At 44.6% G+C, this 13525-nt stretch overlaps 1 protein-coding gene across 2 annotated transcripts in view; it reads left to right on the top strand.

Annotated features, from left to right (window-relative positions):
* The window catches only part of ctnna2 (catenin (cadherin-associated protein), alpha 2), a 672433-nt gene that overhangs the window by 539143 nt on the left and 119765 nt on the right, over nt 1–13525 (top strand). For both annotated transcript variants that reach the window (XM_036933400.1, XM_036933401.1), the window contains one exon: nt 8210–8362. In XM_036933400.1, coding sequence (XP_036789295.1) covers nt 8210–8362 — 153 coding nt within the window. The remainder of the gene's footprint in view (nt 1–8209; nt 8363–13525) is intronic.

Genomic DNA, 13525 nt, shown 5'->3' with positions numbered 1-13525 from the left:
GCAAACAGCCCAACGGATATTCATCTCTCCCAGGTTTTTTTGGTTAACTAAATATGCCGTCCAAATGATTTCACAGCATTCCTTTCAATGCTTTTATCCAGCGTTAGAGTTAGGTGTGAATCGCAGCAGGTTTAACTGGGCTTCTAACTCGATGTGTGGATGACAAGATAGAAGAGAGGTAGAGGATTAGACAGAGAAGAAGGGGAAGAGAGGAAGAGGATTAGACAGAGAAGAAGGGGAAGAGAGGAAGAGGATTAGACAGAGAAGAAGGGGAAGAGAGGAAGAGGATTAGACAGAGAAGAAGGGGAAGAGAGGAAGAGGATTAGACAGAGAAGAAGGGGAAGAGAGGAAGAGGATTAGACAGAGAATAAGGGGAAGAGAGGAAGACGATTAGACAGAGAAGAAGGGGAAGAGAGGTAGAGGATTAGACAGAGAAGAAGGGGAAGAGAGGAAGAGGATTAGACAGAGAAGAAGGGGAAGAGAGGAAGAGGATTAGACAGAGAAGAAGGGGAAGAGAGGAAGAGGATTAGACAGAGAAGAAGGGGAAGAGAGGAAGAGGATTAGACAGAGAAGAAGGGGAAGAGAGGAAGAGGATTAGACAGAGAAGAAGGGGAAGAGAGGAAGGGGATTAGACAGAGAAGAAGGGGAAGAGAGGAAGGGGAGAGAACAGGCATTTCATAATACGTCAAACTTTTTTGTTAGACGCTCAAAGCAATTTGAGCTAAAGCACTCATTCTCTCTTTTTGTTGTTTCCAATTTTCCACTCGCTGTTTTCGTAGTCTGAGCAGGAGAAATCACAGGCACACTCCACTCTTTCTTCCGTTCCAATTTACCAGCAAAATGACACGACTCGAGCTCAGATTCCATCTACTAAACAATAGACATCACAGTATTCAAGGGAAGGCAGACTGGAGTCACTGCAATTGTGTTTTTATCAGTATCACCCATTTCATATGATGATGTGACATCAGGACATAGGTCAAAAGGTGGCTAATGGACCAATAACCTTTTCACAATACTAAACTGCGTCCGAGATACCATAGTTGATGCTGGAAAAGACCACATGAAAAATAAAATATATCCGAGCCAGAACGGTACGGTTCAGTTTAGGTCGGCACGACAGTGTGATAGAGTCTGCGTAGTCTGCCATTTATACCGACATAACTTCCAACGCCAACTCATGTCTACGGCGATACCATGCGACCGCGCAATGTATGATACCAGGCATGATATATTACTTTAATTATCCAAATGTACAATGATATACAGTGTACCATCATTTTGGCAATCACACGAGTAGAGTAGAAGTAGTACTAGAGTAGTAGAGTAGCAATGGAGTAGTAGTGCAGTTGCAGTGACTCCTCCAAATAACTTGTGAGGAGGAGTGGTAGTGAAATACAGGAGGAGGGTTGGGTTGGAAGAGAGTGCAGAGGAGAGAGAGAGAGAGAGATGGGGGAGAGGGAGAAAGAGACATTCAGTCATTTTGGTAGTTAACGCGTATTCTATTGTAACTTGGGTAATTTATACTTGAATAACGTTAGAAGGTATTTGAATATATGGATCCGTGTCGATATTGTCTATGAGTTTCTCGTGGATAGACGACATGGTTCAAGAGAAAATAGCTTAGTAATGGGAAAAAAACATGTAATCAGCAATGCCATTATTTTCAATTAACTCTGCAACTTTTGCAATTATTGACTTTTTTCACAACAGCCACAAGTTTGGTGCCAAAACATTAATGACATAGTAAAATAAATAAAAGTGGAAGCCCTTATATTAAACACCAATGCAGTTCACTAAATTGATTGTTTGTATTTAGGATAATGTTTTACAGGTTTGTCATTCTATTATTTTTGTATCATCTTATTTTTATATACATGTGATGAGGCCACACGGAGGACCAGAGATAATTACAGACACCTGTGATAATCTTTAGTACCCAAAAAGGCCACTAGTTGGAATACATTCCCCTCAAAAACTTGAAAGTTACCAAAATTCTGGTAGTTTACTGGTAAACCTTGAAAGTTACTAGTAATATGCCCTGACTTTGTAACCTTAGAACAAGAGAGTGCAGATGGACGAGAGAGAGAGAGAGGGAGGGAGAGAGAGAGAGAGAGAGAGAGAGAGAGAGGGAGGGAGAGAGAGAGAGAGAGAGAGAGAGAGAGAGAGAGAGAGAGAGAGAGAGAGAGAGATGGCTGAAAGATTTAAGTGGGAGTCCTGTGGGGTTTGGGCATTGGGAATGCTGATGGTGCAGAGAGGAGAGAAGGACTGAGTGCTACTGTATCATCCCTTCTTCTTTCAGTCTCAGTCTAACACCTCGAAGTCACTTTTAGGCATTGCTCAATACTATTTCATCTAACATGTACTTATTAACATGAACATTACAACATCAAGTGGTGGTTTCCTGGACACAGATTCAGTCTAACCCTGAACAAATGTTCAATGTATGTTCTCCATTTTTGGTCCAGAGTTAGGCTTACTCTGTGTCTGGGACACTACCCCTATGTATACAAATATATATGGCAGAGTGTATTCCAACATGATCTATATATATTGGTTTATATACAGGTAAATGATGAAATATATTCGATCAGACTCAAGGCTATAGCACACTGACAATGGGAAAAGTCCTATTAACAAGGAGGCTAAAGTTCATTAAAAGTCATAGATTAGATTATTGGCACAGGGGGAGACGGATCATTAACTAGGAGAGCACTCCCATCTCTCTCCGAATTTCATGCTCAGGTACCCCGCAACTCAAATGAACATGGCACATTGATTGCAATAGGGAAAAAGTCTCGTTCCTACTCTTTTCCTTGAACAAATGGCTGTGTTTCATGCGCGGTGTAGAAAAAAGTTTTGCAGCGTGCAACCAAATCCAAACTTCTCGTGGGACACAAGAACCGCCACAGGCCAACGCCCACTGACGTTTGATTTTGTCAATCTGGAAAAAAAATCTGCCCCCCCAAAAACCGCTATCTCCTGCTCCTTCCCTGACTTTTCCTAAATGTTCACTTGTCCCGAATTTTGAAATCACAAACAGAAAATTATTTCGAGTCATTTTAACCTGTTTTCTTCCACACCTATTCCTAAAAACCCTCCGAGACAATGTGCTCTGGGATGCTGGTACGCAGCCAGGCGCTAAAGCGTCTCTCTCTCTCTCTCTCTCTCTCTCTCTCTCTCTCTCTCTCTCTCTCTCTCTCTCTCTCTCTCTCTCTCTCTCTCTCTCTCCTCACTGAATGAATGCCAAATGAAGGAATGGGTGACAATCGTGCACCTTACTTCACAACTGAATTTAAACGAGGCCTAACTGAATGATAAGGAGGGTGAAGCGGTTGATTTAAATGAGAAAGACAATAGGGCAAATCATCATATAGCAGCAAATCATTTGACCACGCGCCTCGGGGGTTGACACCATTCTGTTTTTTATGTTTTACTTTGTAAAAATAAGCTGTTATGGGACTGTTTGATTTACTATAACTCTATTACTAATCCAATGTATTGTAAGGGAAGCGAAAACATGCTACGTGTGGCAGTAGGCATTTGGAATAACGCAAAACATACATTTGGCTCTATCCAGCGAAGCAAACAATGCCAGCCCGCTGAATGAATGAGAAATGGATGGAATGGACGATAATTGTGCAAAGTTACTTCACGATCAAATTGAAATGAGGCCTTAACTGAATGATGAGGAGGGTGAAGAGGTTGATTTAATGTAGAACGGCAATAGTGTAATGAGGAGTTTGTTATGCCTGTTTATCAGCATTGGCAATCATGTTAATAATTGAACCGCGCCTTGCGGGTTAATATCGTTCTCTTTTATCTTTTACTTTGGGGGAAAAAAAATAAGCTGTTACATTACTGTTTTATTTACCGAAACTCTCTTACTAATGAAATGAGGACATGCTACATGCTACAGTATGCCTTTAGAATAATGCGAAACATGTACTTGACTCTGTCCAACTTGTGGAGCGGGAAACAATCGATGCCAGTCAGCCTGCACAGCCGGCCCAACGAAACTGCACCTAAACTATAATTAAACGTATTTCGCACAGAAGAGTTAGCCTATAGACAAGATTCAATGGACAAGAATCCGATGAGTGACAATGTTGGGTCTATCAGTTGTCAAATTGTACCTGAAGAGATGGGTGAAATTTACAGATGCAAGGAAGGGATCATCGCTTTATCAAATCCTCCTTCAGAGTCACATGCAGGTAAAACGTTGTGATTTCTATATAGTAGCAGAAAGAGCATATTCTGGAGTTTCTATGACACGCAACCTTTGTCAAATAACTGTCATAACATCAGAGGTGCATCTCTATTTCCAAATGTCACTTTTTCCAAGAATATCCGTGCTGTCAATGCATTCATCACATGACCACGCGCGCGGCAGCATTGCTCTGGCTGCTAAGCAAACAATATTCTATTTATTTATGCAATTCATCGTTTACAATAGTTCATGCGCTGGTGCTTTTGTTTAGGAATACAGCATTTCACCTGGCTGGTTCTATTAATATTATTGTGATATTTTTTCACTTCTACTTTGTCAAACGGAGCTGTAACTGGACTTGATCAATGACTTTAACTCTATTACTAATCGAACCTACAAACAAAGCTGATCAAATGGATTACACGGTAATGTTTTCATTGTAAGGGAAACAAAACTAGGCTATAGGCCTATGTTTTCTCTATGACTTTATAGAATTATACAAAACACGTCCCTGACTCGACCTGAACAAATAACTATTGTTCTTATTCTTTTGTTGTTGTTGTTGTTGTTTGTATTGATTCATTTTTCCGTCAATATTTCTTCAAGCAATTCACCCTTTTTTTGTCGTTTATAAACTATTTACCAAGCATCGGTGCTTATGTTTTGCAGCGCCTTGCGGGTTGATATGCATCTGATCCATATGCTAAAAGGGCCGGAACGTTCTCTAGCGGGTACTTATAGGCTGAAAGGCCAGGTGGTTGTAGGGTTAAAACATCTCCCACCTATTGAACACAGGATTTTGGCTAAAGCTGGGTTGCTTATGTAGGCCTGTCATGTCCTACAGCTCTTGGCCGGCTTGTAGTATGTCTCCCAAATGGATCCCTATTCCCTATGCCATGCACTACTTTTGACCGGGGTCCGTATGACTCTGGCCAATAATAGTGCAGCAAAATATCCATTTTGGAGGCAGACTCCTAGTCTCCCCTCAAAGAACCAGAGTGATGGATTAAACCTCCACAAGCCATAATTCATCATTACTGTCCCTCCACTGTGGCTTGGCAGTTAAGATTTTAATTGGTCGGTGGAGGGGTGAGTGTGTGTTTCACTGTCTAATGTGTGTGTGTGTGTGTGTGCACGCGCGCTCGTGCGTGTGTGAATGCGCTTGACTGACTGATGATTATTGCTGGTTAGGAGCCAAATGCCCTTGTCAATCACCGGTACCCCCATATCTCCCTCGCTGCCCCTCTAAATCTGTACTTCTTTAACACCAGGAACGTGGTGCAATAATGTTTTCTTTATAGCCTAATTATGAACGATGGCATCAGAAACTAAAGTGAAGTCCCCACCGTAGATGCTCATTCATTCAAATGGCTTCAGTCTGATAGTCGTGAAATTAAACTTCACAAGACTAGTCAATTGACTCCTTTGAACCGCTACTCCAAAGACATTTAACTCGATTGGAGTTCGTGTCTGTCTGTCTGTCTGTGTGTGTGTGTGTGTGTGTGTGTGTGCTTGCATCTGTCCTTCCTTCCGAGTGTGTGTTTTGTGTTTGCGTGCTTGCTTGCCTCCAAGGGTCCATATGCCCAAGTCCTTCTCTTAGTAAGATAAAGCACATGTCTACTGTCATTGTACTGACTCTATACCCACTCGTCTGTTTCACTGTCCGATATGAAGAGACTGTGAATACCATCAGTGTCCATTTAGCAGGGGAAAAGACTGTGTTCCTTGCCAGTTTGGCAAAACGATTCCATAAACAAATATATAAGTCGCAAATTGCTGCCCTCGTAAAAGGTCTCATGGGTAAAATAACACCTCGCGGGCAGCCATTTTACTATTTTACAACCCCCTGCTGCTGCTGATCCTCTCTTTCTGTTTGCTCATCTCCCCCTCCCTCTGTCTCTCTGTCTCTCTCCCCTCGCTCTCTCTCTGTCTCTCTCCCCTCGCTCTCTCTCTGTCTCTCTCCCCTCGCTCTCTCTCTGTCTCTCTGTCCCTCTGTCTCTCTCCCCTCGCTCTCTCTTTGTCTCTGTCTCTCTCCCCTCGCTCTCTCTCTGTCTCTCTGTCCCTCTGTCTCTCTCCCCTCGCTCTCTCTCTCTGTCTCTCTGTCCCTCTGTCTCTCTCCCCTCGCTCTCTCTCTGTCTCTCTGTCTCTCTCCCCTCACTCTCTCTCTGTCTCTCTGTCTCTCTCTCTGTCTCTCTGTCCCTCTGTCTCTCTCCCCTCGCTCTCTCTCTGTCTCTGTCTCTCTCCCCTCACTCTCTCTCTGTCTCTCTCTCTGTCTCTCTGTCCCCCTGTCTCTCTCCCCTCGCTCTCTCTCTCTGTCTCTCTCCCCTCGCTCTCTCTCTGTCTCTCTCCCCTCGCTCTCTCTCTGTCTCTCTGTCCCTCTGTCTCTCTCCCCTCGCTCTCTCTTTGTCTCTGTCTCTCTCCCCTCGCTCTCTCTCTGTCTCTCTGTCCCTCTGTCTCTCTCCCCTCGCTCTCTCTCTCTGTCTCTCTGTCCCTCTGTCTCTCTCCCCTCACTCTCTCTCTGTCCCTCTGTCTCTCTGTCTCTCTCCCCTCGCTCTCTCTATGTCTCTCTGTCCCTCTGTCTCTCTCCCCTCGCTCTCTCTCTGTCTCTCTGTCTCTCTCCCCTCACTCTCTCTCTGTCTCTCTGTCTCTCTCTCTGTCTCTCTGTCCCTCTGTCTCTCTCCCCTCGCTCTCTCTCTGTCTCTGTCTCTCTCCCCTCACTCTCTCTCTGTCTCTCTGTCTCTCTCTCTGTCTCTCTGTCCCCCTGTCTCTCTCCCCTCGCTCTCTCTCTCTGTCTCTCTGTCCCTCTGTCTCTCTCCCCTCGCTCTCTCTCTGTCCCTCTGTCTCTCTGTCTCTCTCCCCTCGCTCTCTCTCTCTGTCTCTCTGTCCCTCTGTCTCTCTCCCCTCGCTCTCTCTGTCTCTCTGTCTCTCTCCCCTCGCTCTCTCTCTGTCTCTCTGTCTCTCTCCCCTCACTCTCTCTCTGTCTCTCTGTCTCTCTCTCTGTCTCTCTGTCCCCCTGTCTCTCTCCCCTCGCTCTCTCTCTCTGTCTCTCTGTCCCTCTGTCTCTCTCCCCTCGCTCTCTCTCTGTCCCTCTGTCTCTCTGTCTCGCTCCCCTCGCTCTCTCTCTGTCTCTCTGTCTCTCTCCCCTCACTCTCTCTCTGTCTCTCTGTCTCTCTCTCTGTCTCTCTGTCCCCCTGTCTCTCTCCCCTCGCTCTCTCTCTCTGTCTCTCTGTCCCTCTGTCTCTCTCCCCTCGCTCTCTCTCTGTCCCTCTGTCCCTCTGTCTCTCTCCCCTCGCTCTCTCTCTGTCTCTCTGTCCCCCTGTCTCTCTCCCCTCGCTCTCTCTCTCTGTCTCTCTTTCCCTCTGTCTCTCTCCCCTCGCTCTCTCTCTGTCCCTCTGTCTCTCTGTCTCTCTCCCCTCGCTCTCTCTCTCTGTCTCTCTGTCCCTCTGTCTCTCTCCCCTCGCTCTCTCTCTGTCTCTCTGTCCCTCTCCCCTCGCTCTGTCTCTCTGTCCCTCTCCCCTCGCTCTCTCTCTGTCTCTCTGTCCCTCTCCCCTCGCTCTCTCTCTGTCTCTGTCCCTCTCCCCTCGCTCTCTCTCTGTCTCTGTCCCTCTCCCCTCGCTCTCTCTGTCTCTCTGTCCCTCTCCCCTCACTCTCTCTGTCTCTGTCCCTCTCCCCTCGCTCTCTGTCTGTCTCTCTCACTCTCTGTCTCTCTGTCCCTCTCCCCTCGCTCGCTTCCTGTCTCTCTGTCCCTCTCCCCTCGTTCTCTCTCTGTCTCTCTCGCTCTCTGTCTCTCTGTCCCTCTCCCCTCGCTCTCTCTTTCTCACTCCCTCTCCCCTCTTCTCTCCCTCTTCCCCTCCCATCTCTCCCCCTCGCTCTCTCTCTCTCTCTCTCTCTATGCCCCCGCTCTCAATTCAATGATAAATATGTTATACTTCACTGTCATGGAAAGTTAAAACACTTAGTAAACACGAGGTTAAGCACACTCTGTCCCTCTCTCTCCAGTTGAGGAAGGCGGTGATGGACCACATCTCCGACTCGTTCCTGGAGACCAACGTGCCGCTGCTGGTGCTCATCGAGGCGGCCAAGAGTGGCAACGAGAAGGAGGTCAAGGAGTATGCGCAGGTGTTCCGCGAGCACGCCAACAAGCTGGTCGAGGTAAGTCACAATTTCCCTCCTTGTCCCCCCGGTCTTTCTCGCCATGCCACGCACCCAATCTCCCTTCCTTATTTCCCCTTGTACTGCAGAGCCGTGATGTGCTTATCTGATACACCACATGGACATATAGGATGTCAATACTGCATTCCCAGACGGTACAAGAGAGAGAGAGAGCAGGAAAATGTCAAGGAAGCCTCCGCCGAGCTACTGCAGCTCAAAATGCAAAGTGTGTTGGTCGGTAATGCTTGTTAGTCAGAGTTCAAAAGGTCACAGTCAGAAGATAATTCTTATTGGGTTACTAAGTATACGTTACCAGTAGAAAGCCCCACTGTCATGACATTGAATAAGAGAGCTATAAGCAGACGCATGAGGCGCAGTCGTCACATACCTTTTAAAGGGGTTTTCAAGTTTCATTGACAGATTAAGGATAGATATGTTGGCTATGGCAGAGGAAGTAGGTGGCGGAATGAGAGTTTGAACCACTGACTGCAGGAACATACTATACGTGGCCCGGGGTCAGCAGCACTAGACCGGCCCCAGGCACACCTTGATGTAGCCTTGACCTAGTAAGGAACAGACACCTTTGTTTGATGTATGGTCACACCACGCACATACACGCTACCCTTTTCACACACTCTCTATTATGTCTAGATCAAACAGCTCATGGGTGCTTCCCAAATGTCACCCTATTCCCTATATAGTGCACTATATATATATTTTTTAACCCTATGTGGACTGGTCAAACGCTGTGTACTATGTAGGGAATAGGGTGCCATTTGGGACAGAACCCATTTCTGGCAGGCAGGCAAAGTGCACTCTGTTCTGGTCTAGTCTCAAAATAGCCAGTTACAAAACAACAGCTAGGCCAGGATACCCAGTCTTGGGGCATCTGATGGGAGGGTGGAGATCGATTCTGAGTCACGGTTGCCTGGCAAGGTTAAAGTAATTCCACTGCCTAAAAATAATAAATCACCCTTTGCTGGCTCTCCCAATCAATTTGCTGCATGTTCTTAGTAAACTGATGGAGAGAATTGTGTTTTACCAAATACAATGGTATTTTTCAGAGAACCAGTTAACTACTGGCTTCCAGCCTGCGTATACGGCGACTCAACTTGTACTGCATTGACTCAGATGACTGATGATTGGTTAAAAGACATGGATAATAAGATAATAGTCGGAGCTATGTAGTTAGATTTCAGTGCAGCCTTTGATGTTATTGATCATAAATTGTTATTGAAGAAATTCACTTGCTGTGGCTTTCCAACACTTGCCATCACATGGTTGGAGAGTTATTTAGCCAATAGAACCCAGAGAGTGTTCTTCAATGGATGTTTCTCTAACATCAGATATGAACACTGCGGTGTCCTTCAGGGCAGGTGCCTTGGGCCGTTACTCTTCTCTATTTTGCCACTGGTCTTACACAAAGCTAGAATGACCATGTGCGCAGATGATTCCACACTCTACATGTCAGCACCCAAAGTCAGTGAATTCTAAATAAGGAGTTACAGTCAGTATCAGAATACCTTTTGATAATAAACTGGTCTTAAATCCAACTAAAAGCATTTGCATTTGGTTCAAAACCTTGTCAAAGACCTAAAACTAAATTGGAGTTGAGGAAGCTAGTCTCCTAGGTATAACATTGTCATATTGACAAAGTCGGTGTGAAGATGGGGAGGGTCCTGTGTAGCTCAGTTGGTAGAGCTCCATGTTTCTGATTTCAATTCCCACGGGGGACCAGTATGAAAGAAAATGAAATGTGAAAATATATGCACTCACTACTTACTGTAAGTCGCTCTGGTTAAGAGTGTCTGCTAAATTACTAAAATGTTTTTAAAAAAATACAAATAAATGGGTATATCTTCCGCTAGCGGAACCCCCAATGAAATTGCAGGGCGCCACATTCAATTCAACAGAAATCTCATGAATCAAATTTCTCAAACATAGAACTATTAGGCACCATTTTAAAGATAACATTTGCGTTAATCCAGCCACAGTGTCTCATTTAAAAAATGCTTTAGAGCGAAAGCGCCACTAACGATTATGTTAGGTCACCACCAAGTCACAGAAAAACCCAGCCATTTTTCCAGCCAAAGAGAGGAGTCACAAAAAGCACAAATAGAGATAAAATTAATCACTAACCTTTGATGATCTTCATCAGATGACACTCTTAGGATTTATATCCAAAAATCTCATTTTATATTGGCATGTTATGTTCAGTGATTTTGCAGAGAGCCACATCAATTTACAGAAATACTCATTATAAATGTTGATGAAAATACATGTGTTTTACATGGCAATATAGATAAACTTCTCCTTAATGCAACCGCTGTGTTAGATTTCAAAAAAACTTTACGGAAAAAGCATAATCTGAGAACGGCACTCAGAGCCCAAAACAGCCCCAAAAAATATCCGCCATGTTGCGCAGTCAACATTAGTCAGAAATAGCATTATAAATATTCACATTCTTCATCAGAATGCACTCACAGGAATCCCAGTTCCACAATAAATGTTTGATTTGTTCCATATAGTCCATAATTTATGTCCAATAGCTTTTTTTGTTAGGGCGTTTGGTAAAAAAAATCCAAACGCGCGTTCAGGTTCAGCCGAACGTCAGACGAAAAGTTCAAAAAGTTATATTACAGATCGTAGAAACTTGTCAAACTAAGTATAGAATCAATCTTTAGGATGAGATCGTGACTGAGATCGTACATATAGCTCTGATAGACATACTTTCCTACCAGACATGCCACCAATGTCTCTTCACAGTCCCCATATCCAGAATGAATTCAAGACAACGCACAGAGCGCACACATGTTTTCAAGTCAACGCACAACGCACACATGTTTGTAAATGAATGGAAATTGTAAAGTATTTTTGTTTGTAATGTCTTTTTCATTATATGTCAGAGCAAGACTAGCTGTTACCATTGGCGTTGGCTAAAGGAGATCCCATAAACCCTGAGTTCTCTCTCTCTCTCTCTCTCTCTCTCTCTCTCCTCTCTCTCTCTCTCTCTCTCTCTCTCTCTCTCTCTCTCTCTCTCTCGCTCTCTCTCTCTCGCTCTCTCTCTCTCTCTCTCTCTCTCTCTCTCTCTCTCTCTCTCTCTCTGGGTTCGAGCACTCCACATCCTCTTCTCTTCCGAAAAATGTTCAGTTCAATTTGGGCTTGAATTTACATAATGTTCCCTCTATGCTTGTTGTAATGTAATAGAGGAATACAGAAATGATTGAAACTGAATGCAAGTGGAGCTCTTTGATAGACGGGCAGGCAACGTTCAAGGTCATCCCATTATACAGTGGATATTATTATATTTAAGTTTTACGAACTGAAACTTTGTTCCTGCTTCAAGTGTTTTTGTCAACTCAGGGCAGTTAGGGAGAGAAACTGAGTCTGTATCCTAAATGGTACCCTATTCTCTGTGAAGGGAATAGGGGGCCTGTTTGGGACTCAGCCTGAAAGAGAGACATATCTGCCCTTAGCCTTATTACGATGATAATGTGGTTGTATAACCTCTTTGTTTTCATCTGAGCTCGGTCCACTTCCTTGAAGGCTCGCTCACACACACATTCATTGGCCTTATACTATGTGACATACCAATGGCTCCTTCCCAGACAGTTGGGGGGTGGGGGGGGTGAAGGTTATTACATTATTTGCAGTTTCTGTAGTGGAGATGAAATAAAGGGCTATTAGAAGGGCATTTAGCCTGGAAACACCAGTCAGCCAGGCAGAATGCAGAGTCTGACAGTGCAGCACACACAGATTCAAACACACACACACACACGCATCAACACTCACACGCACTCATGCATGCACACACACATACAGGGATGGTTAAGATACATGAAACATGGGGTTCATTACTTTTTTGAAAGGTAATTTATATTAATCCTTGGCTGTTGCGGTATTAGCATTTGACCCAATGTACACACACACACACACACACACACACACACACACACATACACCACACCATGGCTCAATGTAGGTTTCTTAAAGTGTATTTAGTCGCATTTCATAGCACTGTGTCTGAAAGTACTGCACATCATGGACAAATTAATGGATCGCAATCGCACACACCATATTAGTTTAATGACGGTATTTATATACACATTTCCCTTCTGTTTGATGGCACAGTATGTTCTAAGTGTGCATTATACACATATGGATGAATGGGCAATGGCATGTGGTGTTATTAGTCTAAGTGAAGGTACTTAATCCGGGTGTACACTCGACAACTTTCAGAATCTTAAAGCCGCTGAGTTTCCCACGTTCACGCTGTCTGGCGAAAGCCACGATGTGACGATGCGATTAGGTTTAACGTAGCTACAACGAGATGTGGCTCGACGCAGCCTTATAAACGTTTTCAGCCAGACAATCACGCTTGCCGTACAGAGTTGAACTACCTCGCCAACAATTTCCAATTGAGTAATGTTGCTTGTGAACGTCCGAGCTGTAACGATTTGACACGTTGGCTTTTGTGGAACTACAAACGCATGCTAGAAGTAGTCATCGCTTCTGCTTGAGAGTCCACACATTCTGGGGGACGCTAAATAACGTCATCATCTCACCGGCTTCTACTCTGGCGAGCTCTCATTGGCTGTTGCTGATCACCGTTCTCAAAACTTGTCGTTGCACATCTCACACTACAAGAGCATTGCAGATGTTGTGCGGGTCAAATCAAACGTGCTCCAATACGAGATCGGTAGCCCTCAGATTGCGTCTCTGACCTGCTCATGTTAAACGAGCGTCGGGGGGAGGCAACGCGCCCCGAGTTGGCGACGATATGTTTTTTTGTTGTCGCCGATCTCAAACACATGTATGGGACAGCTACATCGGGGCCAAAATTGTGTAGTGTACACCGGGCTTTAGATATGTTTGATAGCAACCCATGGGTATGGAAGTAGGTTATGTTCAAATAAATGGCTGTGTGTTGGCGTGATTTAATCCGATTTAATCTATGTATCTCTATATCTCTGCGATCTCATCCGAAGCTGCTATACATATTTCATTTACATACCTGGAAGAAATTGCCCACACATCCACTTTCCCTAAGAAAGTTGTGTGTTACCGAAAGTTATTGTCATTTGTCATCGCCTTCATCGTCTTCGTCATCACCGCATGAAGCCAATGCTGCTAGATCCTGCTGAAGAAAGGAGTGTTCGCTAT

Source organism: Oncorhynchus mykiss, chromosome 10 (assembly GCF_013265735.2).
Source record: "Oncorhynchus mykiss isolate Arlee chromosome 10, USDA_OmykA_1.1, whole genome shotgun sequence".
Lineage (NCBI taxonomy): Eukaryota > Metazoa > Chordata > Actinopteri > Salmoniformes > Salmonidae > Oncorhynchus > Oncorhynchus mykiss.
Note: the sequence above shows the minus strand (reverse complement) of the source record. Positions and strands in the feature narration are given on the sequence as shown.